Raw genomic sequence first — 14,673 nt, 5'->3', positions numbered from 1 at the left:
TTCAAATTATAGGCGTCCCAAAAGGAGAAAAGAGAAAGGGGTGGAGACCTTATTTGAAAAAAATCATAGCTGAAAACTTCCCTAACATGGGGAGGGAAAGAGACATCCAAGTCGAAGTACAGAGAAGCCCAAACAAGATGAGCCCAAAGAGGTCCACACTAGACACATAATTAAAATGGCAAAAACTAAAGATAAAGAGAGAATCTTAAAACCAGTAAGAGAAAAGCAACTCGTTATGGACAAGAGAACTGCCATAAGACTATCAGTTGACTTTTCAACAGAAACTTTGCAGGCCAGAAGAAGTGGAACCATACATTCAAAATAATGAAAGGAAAAAACCTACAACCAAGAATACTCTACCCAGCAAGGCTATCATTCAGCTTTGAAGGAGAGATAAAGAGTTTAACAGACAAGCAAAAGGTAAAAGAGTTCAGCACCACAAAACTGGCTTTACAAGAAATGTTAAAGGGACTTCTCTAATCAAAAAAGAAAAGACCATAACTAGAAATATACAAATTATGAAAGGAATTCCCTGGTGGTGCAGTGGTTAAGAATCCGCCTGCCAATGCAGGGGACATGGGTTTGAGCCCTGGTCCAGGAAGATCCCCACGGAGCAACTAAGCCCATGTGGCACAACTACTGAGCCTGCACTCTAGAGCCCATGAGCCACAACTACTGAGCCCAGGTGTCACAACTACTGAAGCCTGAGTGCCTAGAGCCCATGCTCCACAACAAAAGAAGCCACCACAGTGAGCCTGCGCACTGCAAGGAAGAGTAGCCCCCGCTTGCCTCAACTAGAGAAAACCCACGCAACAACGAAGACCCAATGCAGCCAAAAAAATAAATGAAAGTAATAAAGTTCCTTTAAAAAATAAAAGTATTAAAACAAACAAACAAACCCCATTGGTAAAGGTAGACATACAGTAAAGGTAGTAAATCAACCACTTATAAGGCAAGTAAGAAGGTTAAAAGACAAAAGTAATAAAATAATCTAATCCACAATGAGTAGTTAAGGGATACAGAAAACAGAAAGATGTAAAATATTTGAAAACATTAAATGTGGAGGTAGGGGAGTAAAAACGCAGGGTTGTTAGACTGTGTTCAAACTTAAGAGAATGTCAATGTATACATATCATATATATGCATATGACAACATACATACATGTTGTTAAATACAAGTCTCATGGTAACTACAAACGAAACATCTGTAATAGGTACACACGCACAAAAGAGAAAGGAATCCAAACATAACACTAAAGATAGTCATCAAATCACAAGGGAAGAAAGTAAAAGAAAGGAAAAACAACAACAATAAAACCCTACAGGGCTTCCCTGGTGGCGCAATGGTTAAGAATCCGCCTGCCAATGCAGGGGACACAGGTTTGAGCCCTGGTCCGGGAAGATCCCACATGCCGCGGAGCACCTAAGCCTGTGCACCACAACTACTGAGCCTGTGCTCTAGAGCCCGTGAGCCATAACTACTGAAGCCCGTGCGCCTAGAGCCCGTGCTACGCAACAAGAGAAGCCACCGCAGTGAGAAGCCCACGCACCACAACAAAGAGTAGCCCCTGCCTGCTGCAACTAGAAAAAGCCCACGCGCAGCAACGAAGACCCAATGCAGCCAAAAAAAAAAAAGACAAAAACCAACCCTACAAAACCGAGAAAACTGAACGAAACGGCAGTAAGTACATACTATCAATAATTACTTTACATGTAAATGAACTAAATGCTCCAATCAAAAGACACAGAGTGGCTGAATGGATTAAAAAAAACAAGACCCATGTAAATGCTGCCTATAAGAGACTCACTTCAGTCTTCAGACTCCCTGCCTTCAGACTGACTATACTGCAAAGCTAGTCATCAAAACAGTACAGTACTGGCACAAAAACAGACACACAGATGAGTGGAACAGAATAGGCAGTCCAGAAATGAACTACATGATCCATTAGTCAATGACAAAGGAGGCAAGTACGTACAATGGTTGGAAAGACAGCCTCTTTAATAAATGCTGTTAGGAACACTGCGCAGCTATATGCAAAAGAATCTAACTGGACTACTTTCTCACACCATGTACAAAAACAAACTCAGAATGGATTTAAAGACTTAAATGTAAGACCTGAAACCATAAAACTCCCAGAAGAAAACACAGGCAGTATGCTCTTTGACATCATCTTAGCAGTATTTTTTCGGATCTGTTTCCTCAAGCAAGGGAAACAAAAGCAAAAATAAACAAATGGGACTATTTCAAACTAAAAAGTTTTTGCACAGTGAAGGAAACCGTCAACAAAACAAAAAGGCCGCCTACTGACTGGGAGAAGATATTTGCAAATCATATATATGATAAGAAGTTAATATCCAAGATATATAAAGACCTCATTCAACTTAACATTAAAAAAAGAAAAATCCAAACAACCTGATCAAAAAAAGATCAGAGGACCTGAAGAGACATTTTTCCAAAGAAGACATGGAGATGACCAGCCGGCATATAGAAAAATGCTCAACATCACTAATCATCAGGGAAATGCAAATCAAAGCTCAATGAGCTATCACCTCACACCTGTCAGAATGGCTATTATCAAAAAGACAACAAATAACGTGTTGGTGAGGATGTGGAGAAAAGGGAACCCTCGTGCACTGTTGGTGGGAATGTAAATTGGTGCAGCCACTATGGAGAACAGTATGGCGGCTCCTCAAAAGTTAAAAATAGACCTATCATATAATCCAGTAATTCCAGTTCCGGGTATTTTTCTGAAGAAAACCAAAAAACTACTTTGAAAAGATATATGCACCCCTACGTTCACTGCAGCATTATTTACAAGATATGGAAGCAACCTAAGTGCCCACTTATAGAGGAATGGATAAAGAAGATGTGGTACATATACACACAATGGAATATTAGTCGGCCGTAAAAAAGAATGAAATCTTGCCATTTGCAACAACATAGAGGGTATCATGCAAAGTGAAGTCAGTCAATCGGAGAAAGACAAATACTGTATGATTTCACTTATATATAGAATCTAAAAAAACAAAAAACAAATAACCTCCCCCAAAACAAATGAACAAACAGAACAGAAATGGACTCACAGATACAGAGAATAGGTGGTTGCCAGAGGGGAGGGGCGGGGGGGATGAGTGAAATAGGTGAGGGAGATTAAGAGGGACAAACTTCCAGTTATAAAATAAATGGGTCAATGAGATGTAATGTACAGTGTGGGGAATGGACTGGCTAATACTGTAATAACTTTGTATGGTGACAGATGTAACTAGAACTACACTGATGATCATTTTGTAATATATAAAAATATTGAATCACTATGTTGTACACCTGAAACTAATATAATATTCTAAGTCAATTACACTTTAAAATAAAATATTCTGGGTCTGAAGACAGTAATACTAAAGACAAAAATGTGGCAATTTCTATTTAAAATCTTACAGAAACGGATCATAGACATAAAGAATGTCTGGGCCTATTTGATTATTTTCCCCATCAGGTATGCATTTTCTGTCTTTTTTTCAAATTCAGGTATAACTTGTATACAACAAAGGCCACAGTTCTTAAGTGTAAAGGTCAGTATCCCTGCCTAACACGCCACCTCAATCAAGACACCGAGCAGATTAACCCGCAGGCTCCAGTTCGCCAAAGGGGCCTCTCCTCTGACCTCCAGCCCAGATGACCTCTCCTCTGACCTCCAGCCCAGATGACTGTTTCTGAACTTCTTACAGATGGGTCCTGTAAGAAGCACTCTTGTGTGTCTGGCATCTTTTGTGAACACGGTGTCTAAGACTCAGCCCTGTGGTTGTGTGTAGTAGTTTGTTCCTTTTTACTGTTGTGCAACATGCCCTTGTTGCATCCGTTCTGCTGTTAACAGGCAGGTGGGTTATCTCCAGTTCTTTTCCGTGTGGGCATGCGTATTCCCTTCTCTTAGGCAACAGATGGGGGCTGAAGGTGCTGCTTTCGGTTCTGGGGACACAGTAGCCAACCATTCAGGCTTGGTCTCTAGTCCCATGTTGCTATCGCTCTAGAAAACTTCAAACCTAAGGCTTTCAACTCAAAAGTCCTTTCCCCTTGCACTACACTGTCTTCAAATCTGGAATGTGGAAGACACATGGGAGGGATGTGGCCTGGCTGAGAGCAGAGGCCCCGTCTTGGATTCTCTGACCCCGTCTTGATGTTCATCTTTCATTCCTGCTGACTGGCTCTGCTGCAAGAGGGAAAACAGCTCAAACATTCATTTCTTTTCTCAGGACACAAAGCAGGCTTTATATACTCAAAACTTTCTCATTTTAAAATTAAAATCCTATCTTCAGCACAGCCCTGCATTAGAAAATGACTGTATGCACAGCAATAAAAATAAACAAGTAACACAGTTACTCTCTCTTTAAGCAGCACCCAATAGGAAAGAAAGTCCTCTCAGTGGACTGAGGTTCTAGTCAAGGCTGCCGGCTCTCTCTGGCCAGTTTGCAAGAGAGCTTTTACAGCCGTGGATTCACAGGCACAGAGGCAACTCAGAAACCACTCGGGCTGCACTGCGATCAGAGAAGGGGGTGGGGACACCACAAAGACCCTGCGCTGTAGGTCACAGCCGTGTGCCCCAGGGCGAGAGCCTGCCGATGGCTGTGTGCAGATGGAGGGATGCATCTGAGGGACGCTTGACTCTCCAAAGTGCTCGATAAAAAGTAACCTCACACAGTGATGTAAGTCCTAAAACCGGAGGCTTCAATAAACAGCTATCGATTCTGATCTGTTAGAAAATATCTGGGAATCGCTACGGACAAAGCAACTTTAATTTTTCCAGTAAGAACATGACTCTTCCACCCGGGTACAAGCTGACCTCACGGAAGGGCGCAGCAGGGCTGCTCCCAGCACAGTCCGAGGACGAGGGCGGGTCAGGAATGATTTGCTGTTACCAGGTCATGATGAGACAGAAACAGAGGATGAGCATCTTTAGACATTTCTAGAGCAGTCTGAAATAGTAATTTTTAGGTCTGTTGAAGCTCATAATAAAAGTTTGTATACCTTTTTAAAAATTTCCTTTTTCTAGTAACTGCTTTTTATTTTATTTTACTAGAGTATCAGGTCTACAATGGTTTAGGAAAAAAAAATAGAAACGGGTCCTCCTTCACTGACAGCTTGAGAAGCCTGCACAGGGAAGCACCTGGGCCTAAAAGGCTCCATGTCCTGCACACAGATGCTGGCTCCTCGGGGAGACACGGTGGTTAGACACAGCCAGGGCCTTGTTAGCCAGCTGCTAAAAACAGCCTACCTAAGGGAGCCCTAACAACAGCAAAAACGAATTAAGGGGAAAAAAAAAACACAAAAAAAGAAACAACGAATTAAGGTTCACTGATAACAAATAAATCCAGTGAAAGGGTGTCCAGCTCCTGCGTGATACCAGCGACGCTCCTTTGCAGAATCCCTTCGACACTGGCTAAAAGCTCTCACCCCATCTATTACACTCATCTTGGGTTGGGAGCTGCCTGCAGGTATTCCGGGCGAGGTGTACGATCTAGGATTCTAGATTCTCATCAATGCAGCACTCCTGGCTGCTACAGAGAACAAACTGAATGAGAGATTAAAAGCCCTTGGAAAAGTTAATGGTGTATTCCTTATCTCTTCCACTGTTTACATGTTATACATTTAATCCTCCACTGAACCCTACGGAAAAGCATTCTTGCGTTTTACAGAGGAAATTATAATTATTTTACAGATTAACAAATCACAGCATAGAGAGGTTAAACAACTTACGTAGGGCCGCGGTAACTAGGATTTTGAAGGCTCCCCTAGCTGACTCCAGCGCCTAGGCTCCTGCACTCGGTGTGCCCTCACGCTGGCACGTTCTTCAGCTGCTCAGCCTACCCTGACAGCCCTGCCTGCTGGGCCTCCCCTGCGCCCCGTCCTCTCTGTCACAACCAGGGCTGACCTAGAGGGGCTGCATCTCAAGGACAGGAAGGATGGAGGGCCCGGGTGGTCATCCTGTGGCGGCCACGGGAAGGTTTTAAGTCAGAAAAGGCCAGGATCAGACCCGAGGTGTAGAAATGCCACCGTGGCTGTGGCATGAAACACAGCCTGGAGGGGACAGGATCTCACAGGCGCCATGTACGACGCCCCGGCCTTTACATTTACTTGCCCCCGCCTCCTCACCTTCCCTCCCCTGGCAGCGGCGCTGTGGCTCGCCCACCCAGTTGCTTACGCCGGGGGTGGGCCCATCCTGACGGCTCGCTTGCTCTCAGCCCCCCAACTACACCGGCTGCCTGACCAACGGCCAACGCAGATGGGGCAGGGATTATTCGACTGAGGACATCAACATTGTTTTGATCTTGAAACCATTAACAATGACAATAATAAATCACTCTTGCTTATGAAGATCGATAGGAAATTCTAATAAGACATCACAAACAAAAGACACCAGGACCTTCAAAGGATCATCAACCACGACTTAGTGGGGACTTCTCTCTGGAACGCGGGTCCAGCATAAAACCAAGCAAAATGCTTCATGTAATTCATCACGTTAAGCCTTTTAAAAGCTTTAAAAAGGTTATTTTTAAAATAGAGAGTCAACATTATACTTAATGGAGAAAACTATTACGGACATTATCTTTAAAAATAAAAGCAGGCAAGAACCTATCTAATACAAAAGTTGGCAAGAGATGCTTCAGGGGCAATATGAGATACATAACTGAAAATGAAGAAAGAAAATGTTTTTTAAAAAGTGGTAAGTGTGCATGAATAGAAAAAATCCAAGGAAATCAGCCAGAATGATTTCATGGGATAAATATTGTTACATACAAGATAATTTTCTAAAAATCAACTGCATATGCATATATGGAAATAACAACTAAAAAGTTCAATGAAAATGAGATACCATTATCAGTGACGGGAAGCTCTAAATGAATGGGCAGCAATTTAATAAGGGAAGATATGGACTTAGAGAAAATTATAAAGTTACATGGGAGAAACAAAAGGGGTCAGGAACAAATGGAAATGTCCCAAGCTGAGGAGACAGGTACACTGAGGCTGTCACAGGACACAGCACTGACTGGACGCCCCGGGGGGAGTTCATTATACGACTTCATCAGTGGATTTTCAACGTGGCTTGGAAGCCATCTGGAGTGACAGAAATGATCTACGTATGGAGAATGGGTTATACGGACTTACGCATTTATCAAAACTCACCAAACCGTATGCTTAAGATCTGCGCAGTTCACTGTCTGTAAATTACCTCAATTAAAAGGAACAACCCCTACGGCTGGTGAGCCGGCAGCGTCTGGAGCCTGTGATTCAGAGTACCTGACATCACTGGGAAGACGGAGCCTGGGCCCAGGCCAATCACCTTCCCCACTAGCAAGCTCTTCCCAAGGCATGAGCATACTTCCTGAGCCTGTCTGCCCTGCAAATTCCAATCTAGCTCGGGGCCTGGGCGCCAATACCATCCCGAGTCCGAGCAGCACCCCCGGGCCCCCTTCCCGCTTCTCACCGCCGGCTGTGCCCTGTCAGAGCGGCTCACAGCCGCGGCCTTCCTCCACTCTCAGGGCAATCATACACCAGACACTGGTATTTAAGTATATTAACTCGAGTTTGAAGAGTTTGTAACACTGCCTTTTTAAAATACAAATCCATGCGGGAAAGTAGGCTATCTGGACAAAAGGTTAAAATGTAGGGCTAGGGAACAGCAGCTGTATTCTTGGAACTGATATAATATCCAAACAGATTCGCTCAGATTAGTAAATAATAATAACCAATTTTTGTCGCTTGCCTTATAATCTCAAGATATGCTGATTTAGATAATTTAGAATTTTGATATGATGAAACTTTTGTTCAAAAGCGAATGGTTCACCGCGCCCAGCGCCATTCTGTATACGTCACAGTAAATGCACGTGCGGAGGAGCACCAGGCTGTGGGAGCGCCGAGCTGTGTGCAGCCGGGCACCCAGCACGGCTGGCAGAGTGGCGGGCACCAAAGGCCCCGGCTCGGCCAACGCTAGCCGGTGGTCTTGGACAATTTCCTCATCTCTAAAATGAGGGTAATAAAGGACAGGCTCACATTCCTTTATCCTCGTTTCCAAAATCTAAAAGGTACTAAAAGACTGGTAAGTTTGTTTTTTTAAGCTTGAAGGAAACTAATTTTGTGGCAAAACCTGACCTGAACTGATGTGAGGGCTGTCTTTACAGCTGGTAATGTGAACACCTGTGTTTTGCTGTAAGAGTGTTAGTGCTTTTAACTCTGTATGCTATTGGAATACTTATATAATATACAACATGTGCTTCATATTTTATTAACTTTCTTTTTTTTTTTTTGGCCGCACTGCAAGGCTTACGGGATCTTAGTTCCCTGACCAGGGATTGAACCTGGGCCCCGGCAGTGAAAGCGCTGAGTCCTAACCACTGGACCGCCAAGGGATTCCCTTCATTAACTTTCTAAAGCAAAAAAATAGTGTAGCACATAGAACCCTCAAGAGTTTCGGATAAAATATTTTGGACCTGTCTCTTCCCCACAGGGTGGTTATAAAGACTGAATGACTTTCTGTATGAGAAATACGTAGGATGGTGACCGACACGTGATAAGTATTTTGTACGATCTTAACCATTAAGCTGTGACGGGGCTGTGTGCATTAGTCCTGTCTGGCAGTTAACTGAGTGTGGAGTGTGTGTGATGTCTGCAGGCCTAAATTTTAAAAGAAAAAGAAAAGAAAGGTGAGAAAGTGCCTCCACCTAATATGATCTGCTCCCAGGTCCCTGTTCATGCCAAGACGGCCCTCACGCCCCCTGCAGCGACGGCAGTGGCCACCTGGATAGGTTAAAACACACCTCACCAAACTTGTGCGCAGCTTGCTTTGATTTGAAACTACAGTCTTCAAAAAGAAAGCCCCGTATAAAGAGTGAAATCAGGATCACAGGTGATGAACCGCTGTCTTGTAAAACCACTGGTTGTTGATTTAATGTTTCTGTGCCTGTAGGACTCCCAGAGATGCCAGGAACAGCATTGTATCCCCTCATCAGTGTCTGGTCCCTCAGCATAGAGGGTGACGTAGAGGTGGCCTTGGGATGTTTATGGTCAAAGCGTGAGGGACCAGCTCTGGACCAGCCAGGTACGGGCTTTGCGGAAGCACTCCGAGTCCTGGCTCCGTCCAGCCTTTCTTCTCTTCAGGCTACTTCAGGAAGGCTGAAATAGCTGTGCAGGGTGACAGGGGAGGGGTCCTGAGGCTGAGGACCACGTGACACACACAGACCACTCTGTCACCGCTCCTCTACCCCCAGGGACTTCTGAGGGGCTGTCGACAAGAGTTGTCCCAGGAAGACATTTGCTGCCCGCAACCCCAGAGGCATGTGGCAGGAGGTCTGCATCTCTCAGACCTCGAACCAGAGGAGCCCAGGAAGGCAAGCCCGGGGCCCCCGGGCTGTCTAGCCATGTGCCCTGCAGTAGCGAGAGGCAACGTCTTATGTGCAAGCTGACACTTCAGTGGCAGTTGTTTCTGTGTAAACGTGGCAGTAACACAAAACCACAGAAACGGTTCTACATCTGAGCCCATAATGCTACTACTGACATCCTAGAAATTTATCCTGAAAAAGTAATTCAAGAAAAGCGAACGACCCACTATTGCAAGTTTTAGGAAGCAGACGTAAAACAAAGGCTCCTGCTTTGGAAAAGATGAAGTCTGCGATCATGTGCAGTAGAGCCGACTCCAGAGGCTCAGGGGCGGAAGACCTTTCTGAGACTCAGTTACCAGAAACCTCTCCTCCTTCTCCAGCCAGCGCTGATCCTCTTCCATCTCCTGCTGCTGCCGGATCAGCCGCTCCTCCATCAGGTGGGTCGGCAACACCTGCCCGATGCCACGCAGGTCCAGTGTGGCCGAGTCCTGGAGGAGGAGTTAGAAGGTCCACTCTCAGAAGGCTGTGTATGAGGCTCTTACTTTTTCTTTCTGTGTGTCTTTCCAAACAATTAAGCAAAACAGCAGGCGTGGTGGAAGTAGGGTCTCTTCTACTCTGCCGGCGGGAACAACTTTTCTCAGGGTTACAAGTTAACGTGTGTGAAACAGCTTTAAAAAGCATACAATTGTTCACTTGCAGGGACCTACTCTAAAGAAGTAATCCAAGATACGAGGCAGAGAATGCATCACTAGTTAGAGCGAAAAAGTGGAAACAATCTGGAAGTAAAATAATGGGAGGAGGATTAAATACGACACACACATATTACGGAGTATAAAGCATGTTTACTCCAAGGAAAAGAGCTTGAAGAGCAGACAACTACAGTGTTCTTGGATTCAAAGAAGTGATTTTTAATATTATAGGAGTGGTTCTTGGTTTTACCAAGAAAATTTAGTAAAAATTAACACGGTCCGCAGAGCTGGAGGCTGTTTGTTCCTTGGCCTCATGTAGGGCTCTGCTTTTCAAATGAATGGGCTAATGATGGTAGCATCTCTCCATCGTCTAGCAAAGAAGATTCACAGACCCCGAGAGCATCTGATCCGAGAATGAGGGCATCTAAATTGAGAAATCTTAGCGTTTAGAAATCCTGTACCTTGGGCACAGCCTCATCAGTTAACAACACAAAGCCCAAGAACATACAATTTACCTCCACGTTGGGCTGCCACATCGCTATCTCCTGTGGTCTGTGATTCCACGAATCTGTTTGGTCCAAAAGAGGTGCCTGACCTGGGTAGATGCTGCCAGCCATGGCTGTGATTCCATGTGAGCCAGGGTAGCCAGAGACCTGCGGGTGAGTGAAGCGGCCAGGTCACGGTCTGACACGGTACGACTTCTGCACAGTTCTGCTTTCCAGGTGAAAGGAAGTAACTGAGATTACAGAGAATAATGTGGCAGCAGAATAACGGCTCCTCAAGGCTGTCCACGTCCTAATCCCTGGAACCTGTGTGAATATGGTAGCTTACATGCCAAAGGGACTGTGCAGATGTGATTATAAATTAGGAATCATTAGGTGGGGAGATTATCCTGGACGATCTGAGTGGACCCAACGTGATCATAAGGGTCCCTAAAAATGCAAGAGGGAAGCAGAAGGGGACAGAAAGGGGGTGCGGCTACTGAAGAACAGTCAGAGAGATACTTGGGCTTTGAAGTGGAGGAAGGGGCCATGAGCCAAGGAAAGCAGGTGCCTCTAGAAGCCGGTAAAGGCAAGGAAATGGACTCTCAACTGCAGCCTCGAGAAAGGTCGTCTGTTATGGCCACAGCAGATAGCTAATGCAAATAGACACTAGGAAACCAGGAATTCTTCACTTTGGAATTCTACACTTATTACAATGCTGAGAGCAGACCATCCTCGGATGTAAAAGCAATGGGCCATAAACATGGCTAAGCCATCTCTCTACAAGTCCCTTTCCTGCCCAACTCACTACTACTCCACCAGCAAAGAACAAACAAAACGCCCAAATGCTTGTCCTCTAGTGAACCAGGGTGGATGGTGAGAGAAGGCAGGCCTTCACAGTCTAACAATGATGATGAAGGCAGAGAAAAACATTTAGTTGGACATGGAGAAAAATTTCAAGGCAGAAGGAAAGTGAGAGGGATTTCTTTACATGGTTCGCCCCCAGTCAAGAGCAAGAGAGACAAGGAATCAGTATCTGCTCCCCTAACTCATCAGGCTGGTACTGGGCAGCCAGGGTTGTCAGCTACTTTTTAAATGAGATAAAGCACAGCCAAATCCACATTTCCAAATTCCCTTCAACAAAGATTTCATGCCTTGTTAGGTCTCTAGGCATTGATTTATACCAAAATTCCATACTGACAATATGTAATTACTAAACTTTCAAATAAGATGTACAGGGAGTTCTCACAGTTTATTTGAATGAAAATATTTTAATAAAAAACTCTACTAAACATAAAATGCTGTATCAGTGACTATTTTTGGTCAGAAGGGATATATCACTGCCAGAGAACTTCTAGGAAGTTTCACAACAAAGAGATTTCAAATGATCTAAGGCAGTTTTCTAGATGACACCAACGACGTGAAAGGATCAAATGAGCATTTCAAGCTGAAAAGGCCTACAGGAAATGTCCCATAGCTGTTCTTATTTACAAGGTAAGGAAACGTGGGGCTTGGGAGAGAATCATTCATTTGTTCGATGAAAAAAATGAATGTTTTAATTTATAAATATATACAATATATACTTCCCCACCCCCAAATGTGCTGAAGAAAAAAAGAACACATCTTATAACGGTAATGAACGGTATACCTGGTAGTGATTGGTCTGTACCATGTGCTGTGGGCTGGGATGAAACCCTTCGCTGGACCTCGGACTAGGATAACCAGGTCTGCTGGGCTGTGAACAAATCAACAGAGCATCACATGAATAAGTATTCTGATGATTTTGGTAAATCCACATTTTATTAAAAAGAATAGAAAAAGATAATTTTCTATAAGAGCTTAGTTGGAAAGAATGATAAAGGGTGTGAAGACATTTCCATGGGGGTAACAGTCTTTTCAACAAATAATGCTGGGACAACAGGATATCCACATGCGAAAAATGAAGCTGGACCCCTTCCTCACAACATACATAGAAATTAACTCAATATGGATCACATTTCTAAACGTTGAGAGCTAAAACGATAAAACGCTTAGAAGAAAACACAGGAGTAAATCTTTGTGACCCTGGGTTAGGCCATGGTTTCTTAGGACGCCAAAAGCTCAGTCAACAAAAGAAATGATAAACTGGACTTCATCAAAATTAAAAGTTTTGTGTTGCAAATGACAACATCAAGAAAGTGAAAAGACAACCCATGAATGGAAGAAAGTATCTGCAAATCATCTATCTGATAAGATTCATATCCAGAATATAGAAAGAACTCTTATAACTGAACAAGAAAATGACAAATAATCTAAGTAAACAGTGAGCAAAAGATCTGAGTAGACCCAAAGAAGATATACCAATGGCCAATAAGCACATAAGAAGATGCTCAATACCATTCAGCATCACGGAAATGCAAACCTGGAGGCTTTCCTTTCTGCTCCTCACCGGCTGGGAGCACGTGGGTGAACCAGCCGGATTCTATTTCCTCATCTATAGAACTGGGTTGACTTGGAGGGACCCTGAGGTCACTTCCAGCTCTAAAATCCTCATTGTTTGACACGTGAATTTAAAGTTCAGAGCAAAAAGAACGGTCTAGTCTGAAATGGAAGATAAGTCAATAAAGTCTCCTAAACCTGAGGGATTTAACAAAGTGGAAACTCAGGGCTCTCCAGGTGAATAAAGACCAGAATTGAAGGAAATAGACTTGGGGCCCAGCGAGCCCGGGGGAGGAAGGAAAACGCCTCAGTGCTCGTGTCGCTTTCCCGTGGACACAGGTGGTCCTGGATGAACACACACTCCGCTTCGGCTAAGTTCTGAGTGAGCCTGAGTCTCGAAACAGTGTCACCTCCTCTTCCTGGAATGCGTGCCGCCTCCTGTCCCGGGTCTCCCGCGTCACCCCTCCCTCTCCCTCCTGACACAGAAGCGTATCCCCCGCTCTCCTCCGAGCACGTGGACCGCAGCCACCCCTGCACTTGCTCCCGCCCTGCGGTGCGGGCCTGTTAAGCCTCTGAGGGTGGGGAAGGCTCCCCCACCCCTTTAGCCCTGTCGCATTTCAGCCCCCAGGTGCAGTCTACTCCAGACTTAACTAAATGTGAGGACGGATCCCCAAGACCCCCCGAAAGAGGGAAGGGCATGAAGGGGGAGTCACGGGCTTTGCTTGTGTGCTAGGGTGGCAATTTTGTTCCATGAAGCCCTAGGGACTTACTCTTCAGATTTATATTTTTAAAGGTTTCATTTAAACAAGTGGTTAAAAAGAGGCAAAAATGTTTGACTATCTCTGTACTCTGACATTTCAGTGGCAACAGCCGTTTTAAAGGTGTGTGTTAATATGTATGCATTACAATGGTCGTACGGCAAAGGCTTCCTGGAGTCCAAGTATGGGAGGGTGCAGACCCAGGAATTAGGACAGTATTCACAGCTATCTGACAGGTGGACAGTTGTGTCTGCTGGCTTACATTTTGGAGGTGGCAGGTAAGTAACACAGGCAAAAATAAAAACTTTTACTCAATGTGTCCTACGTGTAGAGCAAGGTGTTGTATGTACAATCTGGTAAGTCTGAGAGCAATGCTACAAAGAAGTATTATCACCCCACCTTACAGAGGAGAAAACAGAGGCTCAGAGAGGTCAGGCGATGCGAACAGGCCGCACAGCTGGTCATGGCAGGACTGCCCGCCTCCAGAGTCTGCCGTGCTGTGCTGCTACTCCATGACACGCGCACTGTGACCCAGCCAATAAAAGGGGAAGTACAAAAGGAACGACCAAAGAACGGCAGCATCTCCACAGAACATCCTCCAGTGGCTCAAATACTCACGTGGGTAGCAAACGGTAACACTTGTAAGGTTCCATTTCAAAATAAAGATAACAGATAAAAACATGAAAACATGTCTTACAGAAGACGAAACGACTGCACCAAGAACACCACAAAATGGAACTTTGTTAGCCACCCGCTGTGGAGAGCACGGACGTATTGCTAACAGTTCTGTTTTCCTCCTCTAGAAGCACAGACTCAGCGTGGTGGCCAAGAGGGCAGGCCAGGAAATGGCCAGCACCGGGCCGGGGCAACTCGCCCACTGTGCCTCAACAGTGAAGTGGGGACAGGGCTGCCACGAAGATCGAATGAGCTGAGCTGGCCTGAGGTATCCAGACGTGT

General features: G+C 44.8%; 1 protein-coding gene across 26 annotated transcripts in view; it reads right to left on the bottom strand.

Moving 5' to 3' along the window:
• The window catches only part of PTK2 (protein tyrosine kinase 2), a 253,329-nt gene that overhangs the window by 21,115 nt on the left and 217,541 nt on the right, over positions 1-14,673 (bottom strand). For 23 of the 26 annotated variants that reach the window (XM_082364623.1, XM_082364635.1, XM_082364613.1 and 20 more), the window contains 3 exons: positions 12,189-12,275; positions 10,574-10,711; positions 9,726-9,857 (listed from right to left, as the gene is read on the bottom strand). In XM_082364623.1, coding sequence (XP_082220749.1) covers positions 9,726-9,857; positions 10,574-10,711; positions 12,189-12,275 — 357 coding nt within the window. Of the gene's footprint in view, positions 1-9,725; positions 9,858-9,904; positions 10,483-10,573; positions 10,712-12,188; positions 12,276-14,673 lie in introns of those variants that run through there. The other 3 variants (XM_082364625.1, XM_082364617.1, XM_082364620.1) reach the window with 3 other exon arrangements.

The sequence above is a fragment of the Balaenoptera borealis genome (assembly GCF_965194805.1).
Source record: "Balaenoptera borealis genome assembly, chromosome: 17".
In the NCBI taxonomy this organism is placed as follows: domain Eukaryota; kingdom Metazoa; phylum Chordata; class Mammalia; order Artiodactyla; family Balaenopteridae; genus Balaenoptera; species Balaenoptera borealis.
The sequence above is the reverse complement of the archived record's forward strand: the minus strand, read 5'-3'. Positions and strand labels throughout refer to the sequence as shown.